The 19,512-nt window shown below is 39.9% G+C and overlaps 3 protein-coding genes across 6 annotated transcripts; all 3 read right to left on the reverse strand.

Annotated features, from left to right (window-relative positions):
* Window positions 1-1,450: 1,450 nt before the first annotated feature.
* On the reverse strand, window positions 1,451-6,583 carry fam76b (family with sequence similarity 76 member B). Of its 3 annotated transcripts, none has more exons than XM_040149662.1 (10): window positions 6,035-6,583; window positions 5,020-5,084; window positions 4,856-4,910; window positions 4,542-4,697; window positions 4,269-4,453; window positions 4,067-4,117; window positions 3,883-3,960; window positions 3,579-3,711; window positions 3,398-3,499; window positions 1,451-2,582 (listed from the first exon to the last, which is right to left on the reverse strand). In XM_040149662.1, the coding sequence occupies exons 1-10, from the start codon at window positions 6,119-6,121 to the stop codon at window positions 2,493-2,495; spliced, it is 1,002 nt and encodes a 333-aa protein (XP_040005596.1). In that variant the 5' UTR covers window positions 6,122-6,583; the 3' UTR covers window positions 1,451-2,492. The 3 variants fall into 3 exon arrangements, with proteins under 3 accessions (XP_040005596.1, XP_040005595.1, XP_040005597.1); XM_040149661.1 differs by having other exon boundaries at window positions 3,579-3,714; XM_040149663.1 differs by lacking the exon at window positions 6,035-6,583 and adding an exon at window positions 5,775-6,022 and having other exon boundaries at window positions 3,579-3,714.
* A 1,871-nt stretch (window positions 6,584-8,454) lies between these two features.
* mtmr2 (myotubularin related protein 2) lies at window positions 8,455-14,259 on the reverse strand. Its single transcript, XM_040151432.1, has 16 exons — window positions 13,969-14,259; window positions 12,845-12,947; window positions 12,721-12,744; window positions 12,518-12,581; window positions 12,266-12,360; window positions 12,078-12,182; window positions 11,635-11,739; window positions 11,466-11,549; window positions 11,236-11,385; window positions 10,949-11,137; window positions 10,542-10,727; window positions 10,229-10,435; window positions 10,032-10,124; window positions 9,830-9,943; window positions 9,505-9,681; window positions 8,455-9,364 (listed from the first exon to the last, which is right to left on the reverse strand). Exons 1-16 carry the CDS (start codon window positions 14,046-14,048, stop codon window positions 9,200-9,202), a joined length of 1,941 nt encoding a protein of 646 aa, XP_040007366.1. The 5' UTR covers window positions 14,049-14,259; the 3' UTR covers window positions 8,455-9,199.
* Window positions 14,260-15,959: 1,700 nt separating this feature from the next.
* On the reverse strand, window positions 15,960-19,018 carry cwc15 (CWC15 spliceosome associated protein homolog). 2 transcript variants are annotated; one of them, XM_040150724.1, is made up of 7 exons: window positions 18,762-19,018; window positions 17,457-17,598; window positions 17,128-17,240; window positions 16,884-16,984; window positions 16,677-16,787; window positions 16,389-16,522; window positions 15,960-16,269 (listed from the first exon to the last, which is right to left on the reverse strand). In XM_040150724.1, exons 2-7 carry the CDS (start codon window positions 17,585-17,587, stop codon window positions 16,140-16,142), a joined length of 720 nt encoding a protein of 239 aa, XP_040006658.1. In that variant the 5' UTR covers window positions 17,588-17,598; window positions 18,762-19,018; the 3' UTR covers window positions 15,960-16,139. The 2 variants fall into 2 exon arrangements, with proteins under 2 accessions (XP_040006658.1, XP_040006655.1); XM_040150721.1 differs by having other exon boundaries at window positions 17,457-17,601.
* Window positions 19,019-19,512: the final 494 nt, after the last annotated feature.

Raw genomic sequence — 19,512 nt, forward strand, 5'->3', positions numbered from 1 at the left:
TAAAACTGAACAATTTCCCTCCAATCGTCGATAGTGTTTGATGCCGCTGTCCTTAGCTGGTTGTGATTTCATGTTTAATGTCCAGAGAATTATTACACACATTTTTATAGGACTAAAGAAATGTTTGTTATCCTGGACCTTTCTCACTTCCTTTTTGTGTGTCAGGGCCATAGACTGTATATGGTCAGGGCTAAAGACTTCTATTACGGAGCCTGGAGTGACCGTGTTGGATATAATTGTTTTGGCAGCCAGCTCTAGAAAGAGTCCACGTTGTTCCAAACTTCTTCCATTCAATTAATAATGGAGGCCACTGTGCTCTTGGGAACCTTCAATGCAGCAGATTTTTTTTGTAGCCTTCCCAAGATCTGTGCCTTGATACAATCCTGTCTTTGAGCTCTGCAAACAGTTCCTTCGACCTCATGGCTCAGTTTTTGCTCTGATATGCATTGTCAGCTGTGAGACCTCATATAGACAGGTGTGTGCCTTTCCAAATCACATCCAGTCAATTTAATTTACCACAGTTGGACTCCAATCAAGGTCTAGAAACCTCTAAAAGATGATCAGGAGAAATGGGAGGCACCTGAGCTGAATTTCAAGTGTCAAAGGGTCTGAATACTTATGTCAATGTGATATTTCAGTTTTTACTTTTTAATAAATTTGCAAAAATGTCTAAAATTCTGTTTTAACTTTGTCATTTAGGGTATTGATTGTAAATTGATGAGGGTAAAAAAGATTTTTTAAATTTTAGCCTAAGGCTGCAACATAAAATGTGAAAAAAGTGAAGGGCTCTGAATCCGGGCACTGCAACCAGTTATTCCTAAAGATTGTACTTTTATTCTTGTGGAAAGTAGATGTCAACTTGTGAGCACCAGATATTAAGCACATCATGGTTTATTTATTTTGCATATGAGTAATTAAAATGTAATATAAATTCATATAAATTAATTTTTTATGATAGTTATAAAAGAAATCTAAAATATTTAATCCTACTTATTTAATTAACCTCTCTAAACTGAAGAATATGCCCCTTTAGTTGTACTATATTAACAGATAGTGAGAGTATATATTGTGTTTGAAAGCTGATAAGATTACCAGACCGTTACAAGCCACACACAGCATGTGTGTCTAAGTACATGCTTGATCCTATCCCCTCTAGATTTTCCCTCGGCCAATGGGATTCAAAATGAATCCCCAAATCTGACTTATCTGGGTGGATTTTTACCACAGAGCACTCTTCAAGCAAAAATCTTTGCATTCCGATGACAGGATGTATAGTACACTAAGTATTTTTAATCCTTAAGTGGTGGAAATGTATTTTTCTGGAAGCGCTGTGTTTCTACCATCTTTCTACTTAACTTGTACCATCCCGTCTTAAGTAGAGAGGTCCCAAACGTCTAAAAGTTCAACAGCTATACGGCCAATAAAAAACAAACATACACTAACAGTTTAGCCAGTTTTAATAGTTTTAAAACACTTGGTTTGGAAAAAAGTACAAAAGTGATCCTGGACGCCACAGTATGAAACCAGCCCAATAATGCAAGGTGAAAGGTGTGTTCCTTTAAAAAGTATCTTCTACAGACATGTTAATTTCAACTGGCCTTACCATACACATACTGTACTCACTAAAACAGATACAAGCAATAGTTTAAATACAATGGCTGACCCCAGTAATACATTTACAAGTGATTCTTAAAAAACTAATTAAAAGGGGGGAAATAAAGAAGTTTGACCACAATGCCATCCGGTATCTGGCAGTAAAATCATGCAGTATTACAATCGTTCCACTAAAGAGAAACAGCAAAGCACTAAAGCTGTCACACAGTGAGAAAGAGGGCAGCCAAGAGGTGTCTCTCTATCAGGCAGCCTTTCAAAATGTTCATTGGTTGTTTTATGAATTGTTACTGAGAGAGTTCTCTACTGTTGAGCAGCAGCTCAGTGGTCACCTTTCTCTCATTTGCATACATTTTCAAAAGTTGAGCAGGGTCTCCATTACGGAGAACTTGTCTTCCACAATCGCATCCATTTAGAAAAATATAACTAATTGCTATTGAAGAAAACCCCCAAATGTGGGATATTCTCTTAGTATGTTGTGAGGAAATAAAAAAGCTAAGAAATACAGTTGAATAAATAAATTGCATGACATCCATAAAAGTTAAGTGGATACACTGAGTCGACAGAATGCTATCCACATATGCACACCATGCTTTTTGTTTTGGCCCGGCAGTGTTAAAAACGAGGGCTCCATCCTCCACTCCATCCAAAGTCACATCCTACGATCCAGTGGAAAAGTCGCCATAATATCTAAAATATGTTGACATTTAGAGAAAGGTTTCTTTGATTCAACAATTGATTTCCATGTACAACATGGTCTCTGGCTTCACCAGTTAAGAAGTAATCGATGTTGATGGCAATGAGGAAACACAGGAGGGAGACTTTCACAGTGTTACAACAATGAAGCCGCTCTGTGTTGTTACCCGCTGTACGGCCTATTGTTAGGGCAACAGCAGTGAACTTCCAGTCCGGTCAAACTTTTTTCCTTTAGAGAGAGCAGCCACTTGTTTCATTAACTCCCTGTTCTTGGCCTGTGGAAACAAATGATAAACTGTGTTAGAACTTAGATGCATAGTTGCAATTTTTAACACCTTAGTGGAAGCATTTGTAATATCACAATGCATGTGTAATTTGCAATTTACCTGAAATCTTGATTGTGTTTTAATTGGCAGCAAACACACTCACTGGTTTTCAGAAATTCCAACACGTTTTTTTCCCCATCACTTACTCATCATTCATCCAATGCTACAAACTAAATGGGTTTTCGCCCCACACGGGCTAAGTACAACCGCATAGATTGTACCGATGAAAAATATGTTTGGTGCATCAAACATAGCGAGCACATCAGCCACAGATTCAGACTAACAAAGCCAAAGCCACAATAAAAAGTTAACATGGCGGAGTCTGACAGGAAATGGCTCAACAGATGCGCCCATCGTATCCATAACAACAGACTGCAAAATTAGGCAACAGGTGAATCATCCATGTATCACACTGGCTCATATATGGAGCGAAAATCGAGATATACTGTTAATATTTTTCAGCAAACATAATATAATGATATACAATTTAACCGGGCATATCATGACAGGAGACTACTGTAATGTTAATTGTTCCTCATAATATTACTTCTCAACATTTAGTTGCCAAAATGATAGTGAATGGATTGTCTACTCCCATGCATTGTCCTTTAAAGGTGCATGGGAGTTACTGAGTTACTAGTGACTAGTTTTGCTTTAGGTTATTTTAACTCACCAGAGTTATGGACAGAACTCAAGCTGAAAGATATACTTTAGTAATGATTATATTACAACAGCTCCTAACACGTGTATATGTAGTTTCCTACCTGCTGCTGCTCCATAGCCTCTTTGTGCGCTTTCTCCATTTGGTTCATCTTTACTCTCATATTGGACTCCTGGTACTGAAAGTCAGCTTTGAGCTCTGTGAGCTAGAGGAGAGTTTTTATAGTCAATACCTCAAATAAATCCAACAAGCAACAGTGATGCAGCTTTGACTCTTTAGAGTACCTTTCGGTCCTTCTCAAGGATGGTCTGATCCCTTTGCTGCAGAAGTCTCTTCAGTGACATCACCTCCTCTTTCAGCTGGCTGATGAGAATGAAGTTGTCCGTTCCTCCGGAATCCATCGACTGGGTGATGGAACTACTGATGGGAGAAAGGAAAGAGCATGACCCTAATGCTGAAATGGGTAGTCAACACGTGGGAGCGAAATGTATTCAGGATTATCCCGAAAGGAATGACTATTTTTATGTGAACAACAATGTTAGTAAAGTCACTTAATTTTTTCTCAAACAATTACAACACCTATCATACCTGTCCCCATTGGATGGCTTCATCTCTAGTTTTGGTTTCTTCTTTGGAGTCTCCTTCTGGATTGAAGACGATTTATGGCTGCAAAGAAAATCAGATGGCAATGTGCTGTCTGGGTCTAAAACCTCCATTAATACAATGTTTTCTGAGGTACATTATATGGGTGAAATGAGAAGGAAGGTTTTACCTCTGCTTCCACAGTCCCTGCTCCTGCTCAGGACTCAAGCTCCCACTTAGTCTGCGGAAGATAGGCAAGCTTAGCAAATAACAGCATACAACAGACACACAAATCTAATTTTTTCACTATTCTGTGTTAAAAATCACCAGCTTGACTGAGCAGCCTGATGATGGAACTGCACATGGGAGAAGTGGCACAACGGAGGACATACTTGTGGTGAGAACTGCTGTGTCTGTGTTGGTGGTGGTGGTGATGATGGTGCGGTCTGGAGTGGTGGTCTTTCTCGTTCAGGGACGAGGAGTTGGAGGAGCCGAAGCCCTTCCTCTGCTCCTTGGTCTTCTGCAGGACACGGCGGTAGGACAGAGTACAGAGCCAGCACAGCAGCTTCCCATCCACCTGTAAGACAGGCAGGAGACAGTAGCTCGTGAGACTCGCAGTTACACATTCGCTGTATAATCAGACTGCAAGTGTGTCTGGTTTATACCTTTCTCCTGCCTTCCTCCTTGCGGTCAAAGGCGCACTGCTGTTTGCACTGCTCACAAGTCTGTGGAGGTCCATATTTCTTCTCTGAGTTGGTACAACGCTGGCACTTTGTCCCAATAAAAGCTGCGATGATGTTACAGTACTGACAGGGTTTGGGCTGTAAAGGCGGACAAAAAAAATCAAAGTTAAGAGTTAAAAAGTGTATTTACACACAATGCGACTTTAAGCAAATATACACTAAATGCACCCTGAATCACTAAATACAACTGGAGTTAAAAGTGCTTCAAGAAAAAACAGGAGAAATGTGTTACTCACAGTTCCAAACTGTTTGACGTTCTGAGCACATTTCTTGCAGATTGTATTGGTTTTGCTGTAAAGAGCAAGCAGGGGCTTACATCCAAACTAAATGACATAAGTGCAAAGAAATTCACTATATTAGCATAGAAAAGCTGAAATTCATCATTAGGTGCACGTCTCACCTTTCCTGCTGAAATTCAGATCTGCAGTATGTGCACTTCACTATTGGGTGTGCGATACGACACTCCTATAGTGATGAAACAAAGACATTTTCATGAGCGTCTGCCGCCAAAAATCTGACACATTTTATTACATGTCTTAGGGACGCTTTAGAAACAAGACCGCCCATTAAGTTATTTGTTGGGTAACGACTCTTGGCAACAACATCTGTGGAAATACCAGCGCCTGACCATGTGGGTGTATACAAGAATTAAAAGACTGCCATGTATTGTAGCTGCTTATATAGCTTATATAAATAAGCAAATACATCTTTAGCTGGCTTTCTAGAATATTTAACAATCGCTGACATAGAAATCTAACTGTAACTGCATTGTACTGTTCATTGGCTGACCTTGTGCTTTAACCATCCTGTGTAAAAACAACTTCCCTGGATATTTAGGGAGAAAACAGAATTTCTGAAGTGCTGGGGGACATGTACACAGCGATAACACTGTCCGTTTTGTCTGCTCCCCCTGCTTTTATGAAAATATAATATTAAAATACCAATCAGTGCAGACTGATTGTGAAGTAAATAATGGTGGGAACAGAAGGCTCCAAGGTTGCCTTCCTTTGTTACAACACTTTTCTCTTACAGGGAAAAAAAAAAAAAAAATGTCTGTTCCACAGCTGTACACTGCAAGTCTACTTGTGGAGCTCAACAAGATCAACAAGTTGGCAAATATGTACATCAATGGCAATTTTCAGCATGGATAAGTACCCGGCTCGTAATTATATGGTATGAATGTGCCATTATTCTTTAATGAACAGCGTGGTCGTGTGGAAAGACAACAAACAAGGTTTCAGTGACTGTATTAGCGTGTCCAGGTTGGAAAGATAAAAAGCTGTTACATAATCCGAGTCCTGCTAACTTGCTGCCCGACGTAACACCATCACACCCAGGCGGCATAAACACTCGCACACTTCTACACTCTTTAAACTCAAGTGTTGTCTGCGTCTTGTTTACAATCACTCCCAAACCTTGCACAGCTGCTGGCCCTGCGACAGCTCCTCGAAAGGATACCGCTGGTTGCACTTTGTACAGGCGTACAGAGCCGATGTTGCCATTCTCGCCCAACTAATGTCACCGAGCTAGAGGGAGGGTTAGCGGAGTCCAGCTGCAAACCGAACGGATTAACGGCGCCGTTTCCTCTCTAGCCGCTTGCTAATTGAGACCTAGGAGCACACACTGTGTTGGCATCCAGCGTTAGCTAACGTTAGCTGGCTGTGCTAGGCAGCGCAGGGCAGCACAGAAATAGCTTAGCTGGAGAGAGCAGGCGAAGAACAATAAACTCCAAATATTTCGGAGCTTTCACTGCTCGTACGTTATCCGACCAGACTGACTAGAGATCGATCGTTAGTTATGCCGCCACATAAGCAACCCGTTTACCCAGATCTGGCTATTTATATTAAGTTTCCACTGTTCTCGCCAAGAAATGTATTTTCCTGTTTTCCTTCTCTCTTTTTGTATCAACGCCGTCGTCTCGTCGTCATGTAACCGGAAGTAGCCGACGGCTCCAGAAGAAGAAAGGAAACCTATCGCGACACAACATCCGTCCGCGGGATTCGCAGTTTGAAATGCTCCCAGCCAATCACTTGTCTGCATTCATCCAGCGCAGATCCTCAGCACATCTAGTCATGTCATTGACTTACAGTTTTGACACTTAATTCATACTGTAACGTGGACGATAGTTTTATTATTCCACCGTGTCTGCCTTGTGAAGGTCTTTTATGTGTGGGCCATTCATGTCAGGTTACATTTGCATTTACATTTACATTCTTTTGAAGTCTACTAATTCTTAATTTCCGAAAAATCTTCATAAATTGTTGCAACTCCTCCCCAGTTTGCATTACAATTAGTGAGACTCTTACAGTGGCTATGCTGTTGCACATGGCTGTTCGTTTTATATATGCTGGATACCTGTACTGTTGATTCATCATTAGTTTTAAGGATATTATATTTTAAAGGAATTATATTTATAGTTTAGTCCCTTGTATGGCAGAGCTGTTGTAAATATCAGTTTAGCCTTTCCGAACAAGATTTCATGTTAAAAGAATGTACTTAATATGATATACAGTATCATACTAATTACATCTCTGGTCTGAAATTTGTGACATTTCAATTACTATTTTCAGAATTAGGTTATTAGAGGCTTGAGTAATGTCTCTTTGGCCCTATTGTTTTCTGTAGAAGTAACCAGAGAGGGGGCTCCTGGTTAAGACTTGTAGGATGAAAATCAGCTTCGGAGTGATGTCACACCACATGGTGCTCGACATTTGGGTGAGAAGAAGAAAGAAATGTGACTTTTTACATGATTTTCTGCAACTCCCTGGAATCAGTTGCTTGTTGGTGGTGGATGGTCTTTCCTCCTAAATCCTAACCCCCCCCACAAAAAAATGCATTCATTTTATTACACTTTGACAGTAAAGTTTGACATTACTGTCACTGAAAACAAGTTTTGAAGTAATGAAGTACATACAGCACTGCAGGCTCACTTCAGCTGTGCGGAAAAATGGTTATACTCTAATAGCTATACATTTTTAAAGGGAGAGTAATTTACTATAAGTGGCAAAACAAATGTAATTTAAGTGATAGACATACATTAAGTCATGGGAATAAGAAGTCTGTTAATGGGTAAAAGATGCCTTGAAGCCAATTTATGCCTAGTCATCTAATATTTAGGTACGAGCTTGAAACAGATTGATTATGGTCATGCTAATGTTTTCAGAGCCATTGCAGTCTGAAATTTCATACTTTTATATCTCTTGGTCATAATAAAAGGCACTCTTTATCTTGTATTTTATGACAAGATCATTATCATAACCTGAGATAATTAATGCTAATTTTATTAGGGCTCAAGAAATGGACCAGAGGGTGTCGTGTTCACACCATGCTAATGTGACAAACCATACTAACTCCTTGAAGTTGAGTCTTGTGTTTATTGCAAGTATTCACATACACAGTGGAAAGGCTAACTAACACTGTCTTTAGCATTTAACATTGGCAATTACAAACCTTATACACTATTCTCGTTATTCCCTCAATCATCCAGAGCAAGGCACAGATACTCATTCAGATTTATTAAACTAAAATAACACCCAAAGTAAGTTATTTTTTTTTTAACTTTCTCCTACCATAAAAAAAAAAAAAAGCATCTGCAAGAAATGTTTACACATAAATATTTTGAGTAAATGACCGTTAACTGGGACTAATTAACTATTGCATATTCTGTGCAGATTATTAACATTGCATGGGAACACCTCTAATCAATTTCTGATATGAGACAGTGTGTGTTTGTGAGCCATAAATACAAGTCTGGACTAAAGGATAATAAATAACGTTGACTAGTTAACAAAAATGAAACTTACAAAACTTAAACCACTCAATGACAGGAATGTAATATAGGACAAAGTATGTATTTATTTAAAAACAAAACAAAAAAAACATAGATATTTGGTCACAACAATCTAAAAAGGACTGACTTGTGAAGACAACCTACCAACCTATTTAATGCACTCTATGACTATTTTTTAATATTAGAAGAAGCTAACATTAGAGCTCTTAAACTACATTTTTAAATCAGAATTTAACGACTCCCAAGCCTTTTGTTTGGTGCTAGAATTAGAGTTTTGACCTCAAAATAATATTCCCAGCATGGTACGTCTTCACAACTGCTTCACCTCAACAAATCATTATCTAGCAAACCTTTGCAGTGTAGAGGAATGAAGTGAGTGTTCCTATGACATGTATAAGGCATACATATTTAACCCAAGTAATATTTTAGTGTACTTCAAATACTATCAACACTGATTTTAGGTAGGTCGATATGCTAAACAGTCCCCATTATTCTGGTTACATGTCCTCTCGACCCTGGAGGGAGAGTACAATATGGCTGTAGTCAAGCAGACTGAGACAGATACTCTGCTGTTGCAAGCAGATTCTACATGACCTGTGAGAGATGAAAATACAGTAATCTGCTTAATCAGACTTTTGGTGGTGGTGTATTAACGCGGTGTGTCACCCAAAGAGGCAGTTTGGCACACAGGTCTTTCATGGCGCCATGTACGGCCTACTCATTACAACTGTATTGCACCTTCTCAAAGCTACGATTCAGCTTCTGAAACCGTAATGAGGGTCAAGTTGTGTCAAACAAAAGTCTGCACTGGAGTGATGGAGCGCGTGGGGGAGCCCGCCCGCTCAGAGGAAGAGGAAGCTGAGCGACTGGTCACCTCTCGCTGTAGCTCGTCCACTCTCTTCTGTAGCTCGGCACGCTTGGCCAGCAGCTCCTTGTAGCGCTGATGAACAGGTTCCTGGCAAAAAAACCAAACAAAAAAGCAACGTGTAAAGCTCAAGTTCAAACACTAAAATGGAATACTTGTGGAGTGCAAACAATTTCCTTTAAAAACACTGAATTCGGGTCTTAAACAGGACACAGGCTTCCTTGACATGCCTGAGGTCTCATGCGAGGGTTCCAGCGGATGTAGTAGCCAACCCAAAGCTCCAGGTGGCGTAGGCTGACTACGGGGAACAGCACATGGTTGGAGTAGTTCACATACAGAGGATTGGTAAACTCCTCCAGCTGGCTGTTAATATAAGACCACAACGATACTGTCCTCTTGGGTATTTCCTATGAAATAAAGATAGAGTTGTCAAAACACTGAATGTGCAGCAAACCCCTTATTGGTAACAGACTTTCCAATATTTTACGTTACAATATCTAATTTTTCTATAGCAAGCAAAATATTAAAATGCTTAGAGAAACAAAATGCTCTTACTTCCTTCAACCTCTGCTGTTCGCTGTTACACAAAAATGTCCCAAACAGGCAGCTGTACAGGTGGTCCAGGATGGTTACCAGGAAGTATTCGTTAAACTCAAAGGCTGCAGGAAACTTAGACAAAAACAGCTTCATTATTATCCTGGAAAGACCACGTTATTCTGAACATTTTTTTCACATTTCAGTACCATTTATTGCTTACCTGACGAGTCAGCTGCCAGACACAGTCAATGAACTGAATAAAAACGGGTGAACGGTCTGCATCTGTGTGGTTTTTATCACCATGACCGATTCGCTGAAAGAAAAAGGGGAAAGAGAAAAGGTCGATCAGTGATGCAACTGGAAAGGCTACACAACTTTATGCTGGAATATCCAAGAAGTGTTTAAAAGATTTTTTACCAGCTGGAAGCGGTGACCGAAGCTCAGCCACTCTTTTTCCAGCAGCACCTCAAAGCCGCGAATGGTGCGGTAGTAACTGTCCAGCATGAGCATGGCCAAGGAGGTGAGTTGGGCTGTGCGGTCCCAACCGTCGCTACAGTGGACCACCACTGATGTTTTTCCAGACTCCACCTTGTCTGCAATCCGCAATGCTCCTGCCAGGATCAGCTGCAAACACATGCAACCTAGTCAAGGGCCTGGGATTTGGCTCATTCTCCGCCTTTTTTTTTTTAAAACCTCATTCCTCTCCACAGTGATACATCATTATGCTCACCTTGATGTGCTCAAGCCAGTGAGTGGACTCCAAATTGGAGAGCCAGTGGGAGTCCTCGATGTTGGGGTAGACCACATCCTTCAGCTTTCGGAGTGACTCCCTCATCACGTGGATATTGTGAATATCCAAGAACACCAGCTCTGCATTTTGATAAGCATCCTCACTTTCATATCCACCCCCTTTCATCTGAAGAAAAACAAGAGGAGAACAGGCAGGTTATTAAAATCCACTGGGCACAGATCAGCAAAACCTCAATCCCTACCAGCTCCAGTATGTTGTCCTACAACTGAGCTTAACCAGTGACCTCCAATTACAGGAGACAATGACATGACATTTCCTTAAAATACTATTCTGATAGTTTTCCTCTTCATAAATATTGCTTTTGAAATCAGATTTAGAAAATAAACCTTGTTGGCAGCTGCATTGACACTGGGTCTGGCATCAAAAATGAAGAGTTTATGGGACTGAGCATTAGCATCCATGATCGCCTGGAGATATTTCTCATCCTCTTTGCTGCGCTTCCCGTTTACCCCGACCATGGGCTGACTGCAGCGCGTCACTGTCGCTTGGCTCTCTGGATGGATCCATGATAAAACCTACATAGGGATTGTAGCAGAATATTACCACAGCCGGTCTAACAAGCCGGCTGCACAGGAAAGGATAATTACATTCATGCTGAAGAGCGGTCACTCACAGGTATCCTGCCCTTTGCTCGGAACGCAGCCACCCTCCTCAGCTCTTCGTCTGGTATGTTGACAGGCACTGCCAGAGTTGACGGGTAGGTGTCACACAGCTCGTAGTGATCATTTATTTTTGTTATCCTCCAGCTTTCGTTGGGTATACCCTTCCAAGAAACACACAAACAACTGATGTAATATGCTTCCTTTACCATTTAGCTGGGGAGTCAGAGTCATCTGTAAATACCTGTCTTTTGTACTCCGAGACAGCGTCATACACCTTCCATCCGTTTTCAGGAAAGACTTGCCCATATTCAAAGGCAAAGATTTGCTATGGAGAGTGGGAAAGAAATGCATCAGTTGGTACACAGTGCAGAGCCTAAGTGTCAGAGACAGTATCGCTCAGAATCACTCACCAGCCCATTGGAAACAGGAAACGCAAATTTTATCAGCACTTCAAAAATTGACTTCCTGAGTGTGTCCTCCATCTGTTTGTGTGCAAATCGCAGATTACGCATATCCTATAGAAATGCAGAGCATCAAGTCATGGTCAAGTTCAGGGGTCAACAGCAGTATTTAAAAAAAAAAAAAAAAAAAGAGTTTAATTGGTGTAAAGCCACTACATGCAGTGACAGTTATGGTCTAGTATGCCATTGTGGCCATATTGTGTTGACAGTGTTTGTGACAGTGCCGTTTACACAGCAGGGATGACAAGAGGCTCATCATCTGTGACATAGCCTACGCACTGTATAACTGTCGTCTACTTAGCTGTCTTGCATCTGTAAACTGTAAACATCTGAACCGCCATCTAAAATAAATGCAGGGCAGTTATTCCAGACCATTTGCACAGCTTACTCACCTTGCAAACTAGCCCATAGGACACATCACCACGGCTTGATGCACTTCCAATCTTTTCCACACGGCTGACCACCCCAATTGGCAGGTCCAGCACAAATGCTGGCTCCTAGAAACCAACTACACATTCACCAAAACAAAACGATTCCTCTACATATTTGGAAATTCATTTGAAAAATTCAAAAAGCACACCCTGTCCATGCATCTGAAGAAGAGTCTGTAGTTTGTAACCGTCACTGTTCCCCTCAGTGCTCCAGTGAAAGGACAGAAGTAGGTGACATCTTGGGCTGCAGAATAGAGCACGGAGAAAAACATCTTTATTTAGCCAAATATATCACATGTCACAAATTGTTTTATTGTGGAAAGTCGAAAAAAGCTGCTTTGCCTTTAATGCATGCAAGCTATTTTGATTACAGTTGTGATTGCTGCCAAGAGAAAACCTACCCATGTCTTGCACGGTTTCATTTGGAAGTAACTGTGGTTCCTCCTTGTTTGAATCTCTAAGAACCTGCAGGAAACATTACATATAAATTAGACTAAATGTGGGGCAGTATCTTGACTTAAACCCATTGAACTTGTGAAGGTAACCATCATAAGGCATCATTCAAGAGTTTGTTGGGTAGTATGTAACTCAAGAGATGGCATACCTTGGCAGGAGTTTTGGGTTTGACCTGAAGGGTGCAGAAAAGAGGAGAGTCATGCTTCAGTCATTACCATTAGCTGCTATAATGAAGCAGCAGGATCTCTGTGAACTATGTGCAGAATACTAACCCTGAGCTCTGGGGAAAACTCTGCAGAGGTGGCCACAGAGTCAGAGGACATCACAGAGGGTGTCTTGGCTTGGGCAGACCGGTCAGAGCGAGAGGTGGACGTACTGATGACAGATGTGGTGACAAATGATAAAAAGGAAATACTGCAGCCACTTCTCATCTCATTCCATTCATCTGTTTCACTTGCTTTGCAGCGGTGTTGAAACCATTATTAATATAGTAATAATATAGTAAGAATTAGTCGACTAACAAAAATTACTTTACCCCAATTTGGATAATAGAATAAATGTGCTAGATAGTTACCTCCTAAAAATACTAAGCATTTACTGGTTGCAGTTTCACATATGCAATAACAGCTTTTTCTTATTCACTGGACATCTTTATAAGCTGAGAAGCAACTTGGGGATTTTTAACTGTTGGTCAGACTGAGCCAGCAAATATATAATACTGATACATTCCATTCGACTGCAGAAGATTAACAATCACCAATTTTGATGACCAATTAATCATTTAAGTTATTTATCAAACAAATATGCCAAGCATTCTCCGGGTCCAGGATTTGCAGCTTTTCTCTGTGTCATAACTCTAAAAATTGAATATTTTGACTGTGTGGACAAATCAAGAAACTTGAAGACCTCTTCTTGGACTCCGGGAAATATTGATGAGCATATTCTACTATTTTCTGATGTTTTTCAGCCCAAACAATGAGCGAACTCCTCAGTCGATAATATAGCTACCTGAGGGTTTTTAGCTGTTGATCAGACTAAATGGGCAAATATGTGTTATTATTCTGGGCTTTATAAATTCTGATTGGCACCTTTCTCCGTTTTTTGCGTCAAAGTTTGAATGAATATCTAATTAATCAATTACACGTGGATAATAACCGATAGTGACAACAGCCATTAAACTGTGCCCTAATTTACTGTCAACGTAAGTGGTCGTTTCATGGCAGTCTGTTACCCGGATTACATTATTTGCGGTTTAGCAGTCGCTTTTGAAGGATTATAAAAAGTGCATTTGAATCAGGCACTTTAACTTTAGTCCTACAATCTAATTAAATCCCCTCCTGTTAGTTTCAAAACTTTGCTAGTTTAAAAAGCGACGTGCTGTGGTGGGTTTAGCTACCTGGACAATGAATCAACACTTGGCTGTCGTGAGGAGGAGCGCTTCGAGCCCAGACTGTCGATGCTCCCGCTCTTCTCCATGTTCTCCCGAGCGAAGTGTTTGGACAGCTGGTAGTGTGAACCCCGGGCGAGCGATGGAAACCCGTGTCTTGACGGAAGAACGTCTTTAAAGACCCTCTCGGAGTACAGTAAATCTGCAGGAACAAAAGGAAGCTGCCATCTTTTCCCAGCAGCCTCCCAATCCCTGTCACAAGGCTTCGGGGGATGGCGCCCCCTGGCGGCTGTCTCCGATGTCGACTGCTGTCGCATGCCGCCTTCGCCGCTCTTCGTGCGTTCGGGCATATTTCTGTTGTTCTGTAACTGATCTTACAAAAATGGTTTTGTTGGATAATAATCAGAATAGAAACCACAGTTTGTTTCACACTAAAAAGAAACCCATATCCTTTTATCAACGTTTCAACATATTTTTTATGAAAACATTATACGAACGTTACTTGTGCACGTCTCCACGTTCCCTATCCCATAAAGTTCCATAAATGCCATTTTTCTCTGTGGCTTCATTGTTACCTCCGCCAAGGAGGAGACGTTTTCCCCAACGTCTGTGTGTTTGCACCAGCAGGATTACGCAAAAAGTACTGAACCGATCAACGCTGAACTTGGTGGTGAGATGGGGCTTGGGTCAGGGAAGATCCCATTCAATTTGGGGCCAGATCCAAATAATTTATTATGAATTTGAATTTTTTTCTCTGAAGTCTGGTGTGCGCTCCACTGAATGCCATTCTAGTTTTAGTTGTGTTTATCTACTTGCTGCTGGAATAATTACATACATATTTTGATAATTTAATATGAAAGATCACACTCACTGCAGTATAGTTTAATGGTGCTTCATTCTGTGCTAAACAATTCTATCTTATTCACATTTGGATATAAAAGGTTGAATGTAAGCACTTAAACATTTGAAATCTGTACCAACATTTTTAACAACAAAAAATATATACATAATTTTAGTGAATTTTTAAATATGTGTCATGTTAGAATTTAGAGGTGTTTATTACACTACTGCATCAGGTTATGTTAGTAATCCCATACTGTATGCAGAATGGATATTAGACAATAGGTTTATACGGTGTTTGGGTAGATGGAATAAGAAAAGAGAAGTTGTTCTTTGGATTTTACATAACTGTGTGGGGAAATGGACCAAATTGTGTTGTGTGTTGAAATTGTTTACAAGATTCTAGATTTTTAAAAAACAATAGTGCTTAGCATACTTTCCAATCAAACAATCTTAATCACCTTTATATTTTTATGCACCTCCAAATTGCAAAAAAACATTCCAACATATGAGCTTTGTGCTATGATGTGGCTAAAGCAACAGGATTTTAATAATAAGTTGCAGTGAACCCAAACTGGGTATGTGATATATAAAAAACTCTTAACAGTGGCAGGGTAACTTCAAAGAACTCCATCAATCTTTTCATTACTCAAAAGGGAAACTCAAGAGACTTAAAAGGCTTTTCACATTATCAGAATATAAATGAACAAAGACCATTTTTTTTAGAATGTGAATGTTGTTCCCCCTTATCTGTGACAGTCCATTTGGATATAGAAAACTTGAAATTGACATTAAAGACAAGAACATTATGTCATTCTAATTTGGTGGATATGTAGCATAATTTGTATTCTATAAAAATATTTACAAAATAATGGTTCTAAAGTAAGTTTCTAGTAGATTACTATTCTATTCCCAGTTCAAGTAATTTAACTAACAAGGTTCATAAAAGTTTGTAATTATTATACATATCAAAGCTATTCCATTAAAACTTCTATTTATTCAAAGATGTTGCTGACTAATAACTGTGCCATGAACTCTCAACAACATCAATCTTGCTCAGAGAAATTCTTTGGAGACATTTCAAACACAAGTCTTTGTTTATTGAAATTTGTAATAATAAAAAAAAAAAGAAACAGAAAGACCCAGATCCTGAATCACATTTAATTTTTAAATCCACCTTGTTTCGAGCTTTATTCATACGATGTAGCTCATGAAGTCATTTATGTACAACAGAGACTGATGCATTTAATACAGTGTATTTGAATGCCATCTACCAACTGGATGGAGGAGACCAAAGAAATGAGAATAAAAAATACAACAATAACACTAACACACAACCTTTACTTTACATATTTCTCCATAAACTTCTTGTGGAACTCGGAGCGCAGCGTATCGTTGACAAAGCGTTTCTCTTTCCGTGCCTCGTCCACTCCTTTGGCACAGTTTTTAAACACAACGTCATCATCCCACCTAGACAGACATTAACAAAGTCATTGTTGATGATTAGTAGTAAGAGTTGAGAACTTTTTTCCTTAAATACAACACTCATATTATGCATACATGCATGTGTGTATTTGTATGTGAGGTACCTTCTCTTGACCCTGAATGTATTCTGAGTCTGGTTAATCTGTTGTTGTTGTTGCCCTGCCAAATTAATCAACGGATTGCCACTCAAGATATTCTCCATGCGAATCCTCTCCTCCTCCGCCTTTTGCTCCCGCTCCTAAGATGGGAAAGGATATAAATTCAATAAACAAAATGGGGTAACATTTTCCTCCTCTGAAATGTAACCCATGTCTTAACTTGCTGATTTTGCTGCCAGCCCTGTTCTTGTCACACAGCGGGTACAAACACATCAGTCTGAAATGACACTTTACTTTGCGTTCTTGCTCTTCGGCCCGCTCCTTCTTGATCTTCTCCAGTTCTGCCAGAAGAGCTGCAGTATCGTCATCATCACTGTCCTCCTCAGAGTCCTCATCCTCACCATCCTATAAGCAAGCAAGCATCATTGGCATCATTTGTGAGGGAGCTTAACGAGTGCTAATCAGTAGGTGTCCAATAAGTTTCGCATTGCAAGCGCTTACATCAGTGAGAGGGTCATCTGCATCAAGGTTGGCTGCTGGGATCTGATCCAGTCTTGGCCTCTTTGAAGATGATGATGAAGATGATGATGAGGTGGTGTGCTCTGCAAAATTATGGTCAGTACAGCATTTTAAGTAGTTTTTTCCATGGGCATAAACTTTAGATAAAATGACAGACTTGGTCAGAAATATACAATAAAAGACATTTTAAATAATATTTTAGTCTAATATCTGCAGAGAGACGAACCTCTTGGTCCCCTCTCTCTGGTCTTGTCACGTGCAGCTACGCGCTCCCTCTCCTCCAGCTCCCTGCGGAAGTCACGGGCACGCACCTCCTCAGGGGCATCCTGGGTAGGTTGCCTGAGGATTAGAGAACATTGGGGTAGGGGGGAATTAACGGTTATTTTACTTCCAGCATATATCCACCTTCAGAGCGAGAAGATATGAAGATGCAGTAGGAACATTTCAGAAAGTATCTTGTTGGATGTAAATCAGTGCCTGGCTAACCAGCAGTCTACTCAGTGACGCACTGATTACAACCCAAAACTCAGATCCATTCATGTTTGGTCTGCTGACCTGTACTTGATCTTGGTGTGACCCGGAAGATCTCGACTGGAATACTGCTTGGATAGAGCACTCAAATCACCTTCTCCTTTCCCCCTCCCTCCTCTCGCCGGCTCAAACGTTGGTCTTGCAGCTGTCGTCATCTTGGATGGCTCTGCTGTGGCAAACACATGAAAAGAGAACAAACATGAGCTGAACATCAAGTAATGTTCAGAACAGTACACACCAAAATCTGAGAACTCTTCGCCACTGTTATGACAACAAAGTAAGAAATGGGCAGCTCCTAACACAAGTACAGCTGCAACACAGAAAATTAATCAGCTACTATTTTGATAATTGGATAACTGTCATTTTTTAAAGCGAAATTTTCAAATATTTACTGCTTCTCAAATATGAGGATTTGATACTTTTCTTCGTCATACTTGACAGTAAACTGAGTAGCTTTGGATTTTTGGACTGCTGATCAGACAAAACATATTGTTTGTGGGAAATTACAACAGGCATTTTCACTATTTACTATCATTTTATAGACAAAACGATTAACTTGAAAAAATAATTTGCATATTGATTGCCAATGAAAATAATTGTTTGTTCCAGCCTAAGACACAAGTATCAAGTCATCCTCTCCATAATGAAGCAGCAGTGTTCCCATCTACTCATTTAAACTTATTGTATATTCCTCCTCTATGTTTTAGACAGAAGAAACTCAGCACACTCTGCTGCCAACTAAAAAATAAACCACGCACAAAGTGTCCCCTATAATTTACAAATGATCTGATTGTCTAGTAGTGTATTAGTTCTACCAGTGCAGTTGAAAGAAACTGACATAAAGAGTTTTTCTACTGAAGTCATCAATTTCCCAGCTATTGCATTAACTAATTAATTAATCTAATCTGTTCAGTCGTCAGACAATAAATAACAGAAGAACATTCACTAACAATCTAAACAATAAATTCTGTAAGTAAGCGCTTTAGCGAATCACATTAACAACAACAGCCTGGTTATTTCTGTTAGGTCTTTGGGAGACATATAACCTATATTATTAAACAGATAGAGCTGGAAATTGAGCACAAAGAGTGAATAATAGAGTACAAAACACAAGCTAGCCTGCTAGCCATTAAAGCTAAAGAGTTGCTAGCAGGCTAACTAGGTTTAAGAATGCTGTTATGGAGGAAAACAAAGCTATTTCGTCTCTCTGACCGACCGTATACCATCACAGTTCAACACGAATTGTTTCAGAAAGTTATATTTATTGGAATTCGCTTAAAATTCAAATGATTGGCATATCAGAAATTAATTTTAGAGCAAAACACTTACGAAGCTGCTACCACACGAGAAAAAAGAAGACCTGATCCGAGGAACGTCACTTTCCGTAGAAAAGGTGCGTTCAAAAACACTCGGAACTAAGTGAACTCTTATAAATACACCCACTAAATGAATAGTTATTTAGATCGTTGTACGTATCATTTATTAAGATAGTAGTCTAATTAATACTCAAAATATGGGTTGTTGTGATCAGGATATAGAAGGCATACTAAGCCAACATTCTACAGCTAGTATTTTTTCTCCTTTGCCAGCGAAAGCAGGTAAAGTGTCTGCACAATAATGTGCAGTGTTGTAGTGAGGAAGGTAGGGGGCACACAGTATCAGATAATGCACACAAAAACCCTTTACTTAATGCCTGCCTCCTGTTCAAGGAGGTACTTCCAGTTCCTTCATGTCAGGATGTTTCCCTTTCATCTTTCAGCAAAGGGAGTTAGAAGGTGGTGTGTTCCATTATTAGTTTAGCTGAACATAGACTGTAGCTTTGAACATTTCAGTCTTATGTGCATTTCATGGTCATAGCAGAAGTTTGTAATTTTAGACGCCTTGAAAGTCACAAGTCATATTTTGGCTGCACTGCAACCTTAATTGCTGGTGGAGAGATGCCGGGGGCAAAGTAAGGGACATTTCCACTGATAATGATGGGAACAGACAGACTTATATCGTTTCTATTTATTTCATTCTCAGGCCTGTGTAGATATCTTAACATGAGGTCTCATAATATCAAATCTTCGGGACCAGTTTT

The sequence above is a fragment of the Xiphias gladius genome, chromosome 17, assembly GCF_016859285.1.
Source record: "Xiphias gladius isolate SHS-SW01 ecotype Sanya breed wild chromosome 17, ASM1685928v1, whole genome shotgun sequence".
Lineage (NCBI taxonomy): Eukaryota > Metazoa > Chordata > Actinopteri > Istiophoriformes > Xiphiidae > Xiphias > Xiphias gladius.

Coding starts and splice junctions, on each gene's coding strand:
- mtmr2 (XM_040151432.1), bottom strand. CDS start 14,048: ATGGAGAAGAGCGGGAGCATCGACAGTCTGGGCTCGAAGCGCTCCTCC. Junction 11,740..12,077: donor CCTATGGGCTAGTTTGCAAG/GTGAGTAAGCTG, acceptor GCATTTCTATAG/GATATGCGTAATCTGCGATT. Junction 11,138..11,235: donor GAGCAAAGGGCAGGATACCT/GTGAGTGACCGC, acceptor ATCCCTATGTAG/GTTTTATCATGGATCCATCC.
- fam76b (XM_040149661.1), bottom strand. CDS start 6,121: ATGGCAACATCGGCTCTGTACGCCTGTACAAAGTGCAACCAGCGGTAT. Junction 4,118..4,268: donor CACAGCAGTTCTCACCACAA/GTATGTCCTCCG, acceptor TATCTTCCGCAG/ACTAAGTGGGAGCTTGAGTC. Junction 3,500..3,578: donor TCCTTGAGAAGGACCGAAAG/GTACTCTAAAGA, acceptor ACTCTCCTCTAG/CTCACAGAGCTCAAAGCTGA.
- cwc15 (XM_040150724.1), bottom strand. CDS start 17,587: ATGACGACAGCTGCAAGACCAACGTTTGAGCCGGCGAGAGGAGGGAGG. Junction 16,523..16,676: donor CCGAAGAGCAAGAACGCAAA/GTAAAGTGTCAT, acceptor TTCCCATCTTAG/GAGCGGGAGCAAAAGGCGGA. Junction 16,270..16,388: donor ACATTCAGGGTCAAGAGAAG/GTACCTCACATA, acceptor ATGTCTGTCTAG/GTGGGATGATGACGTTGTGT.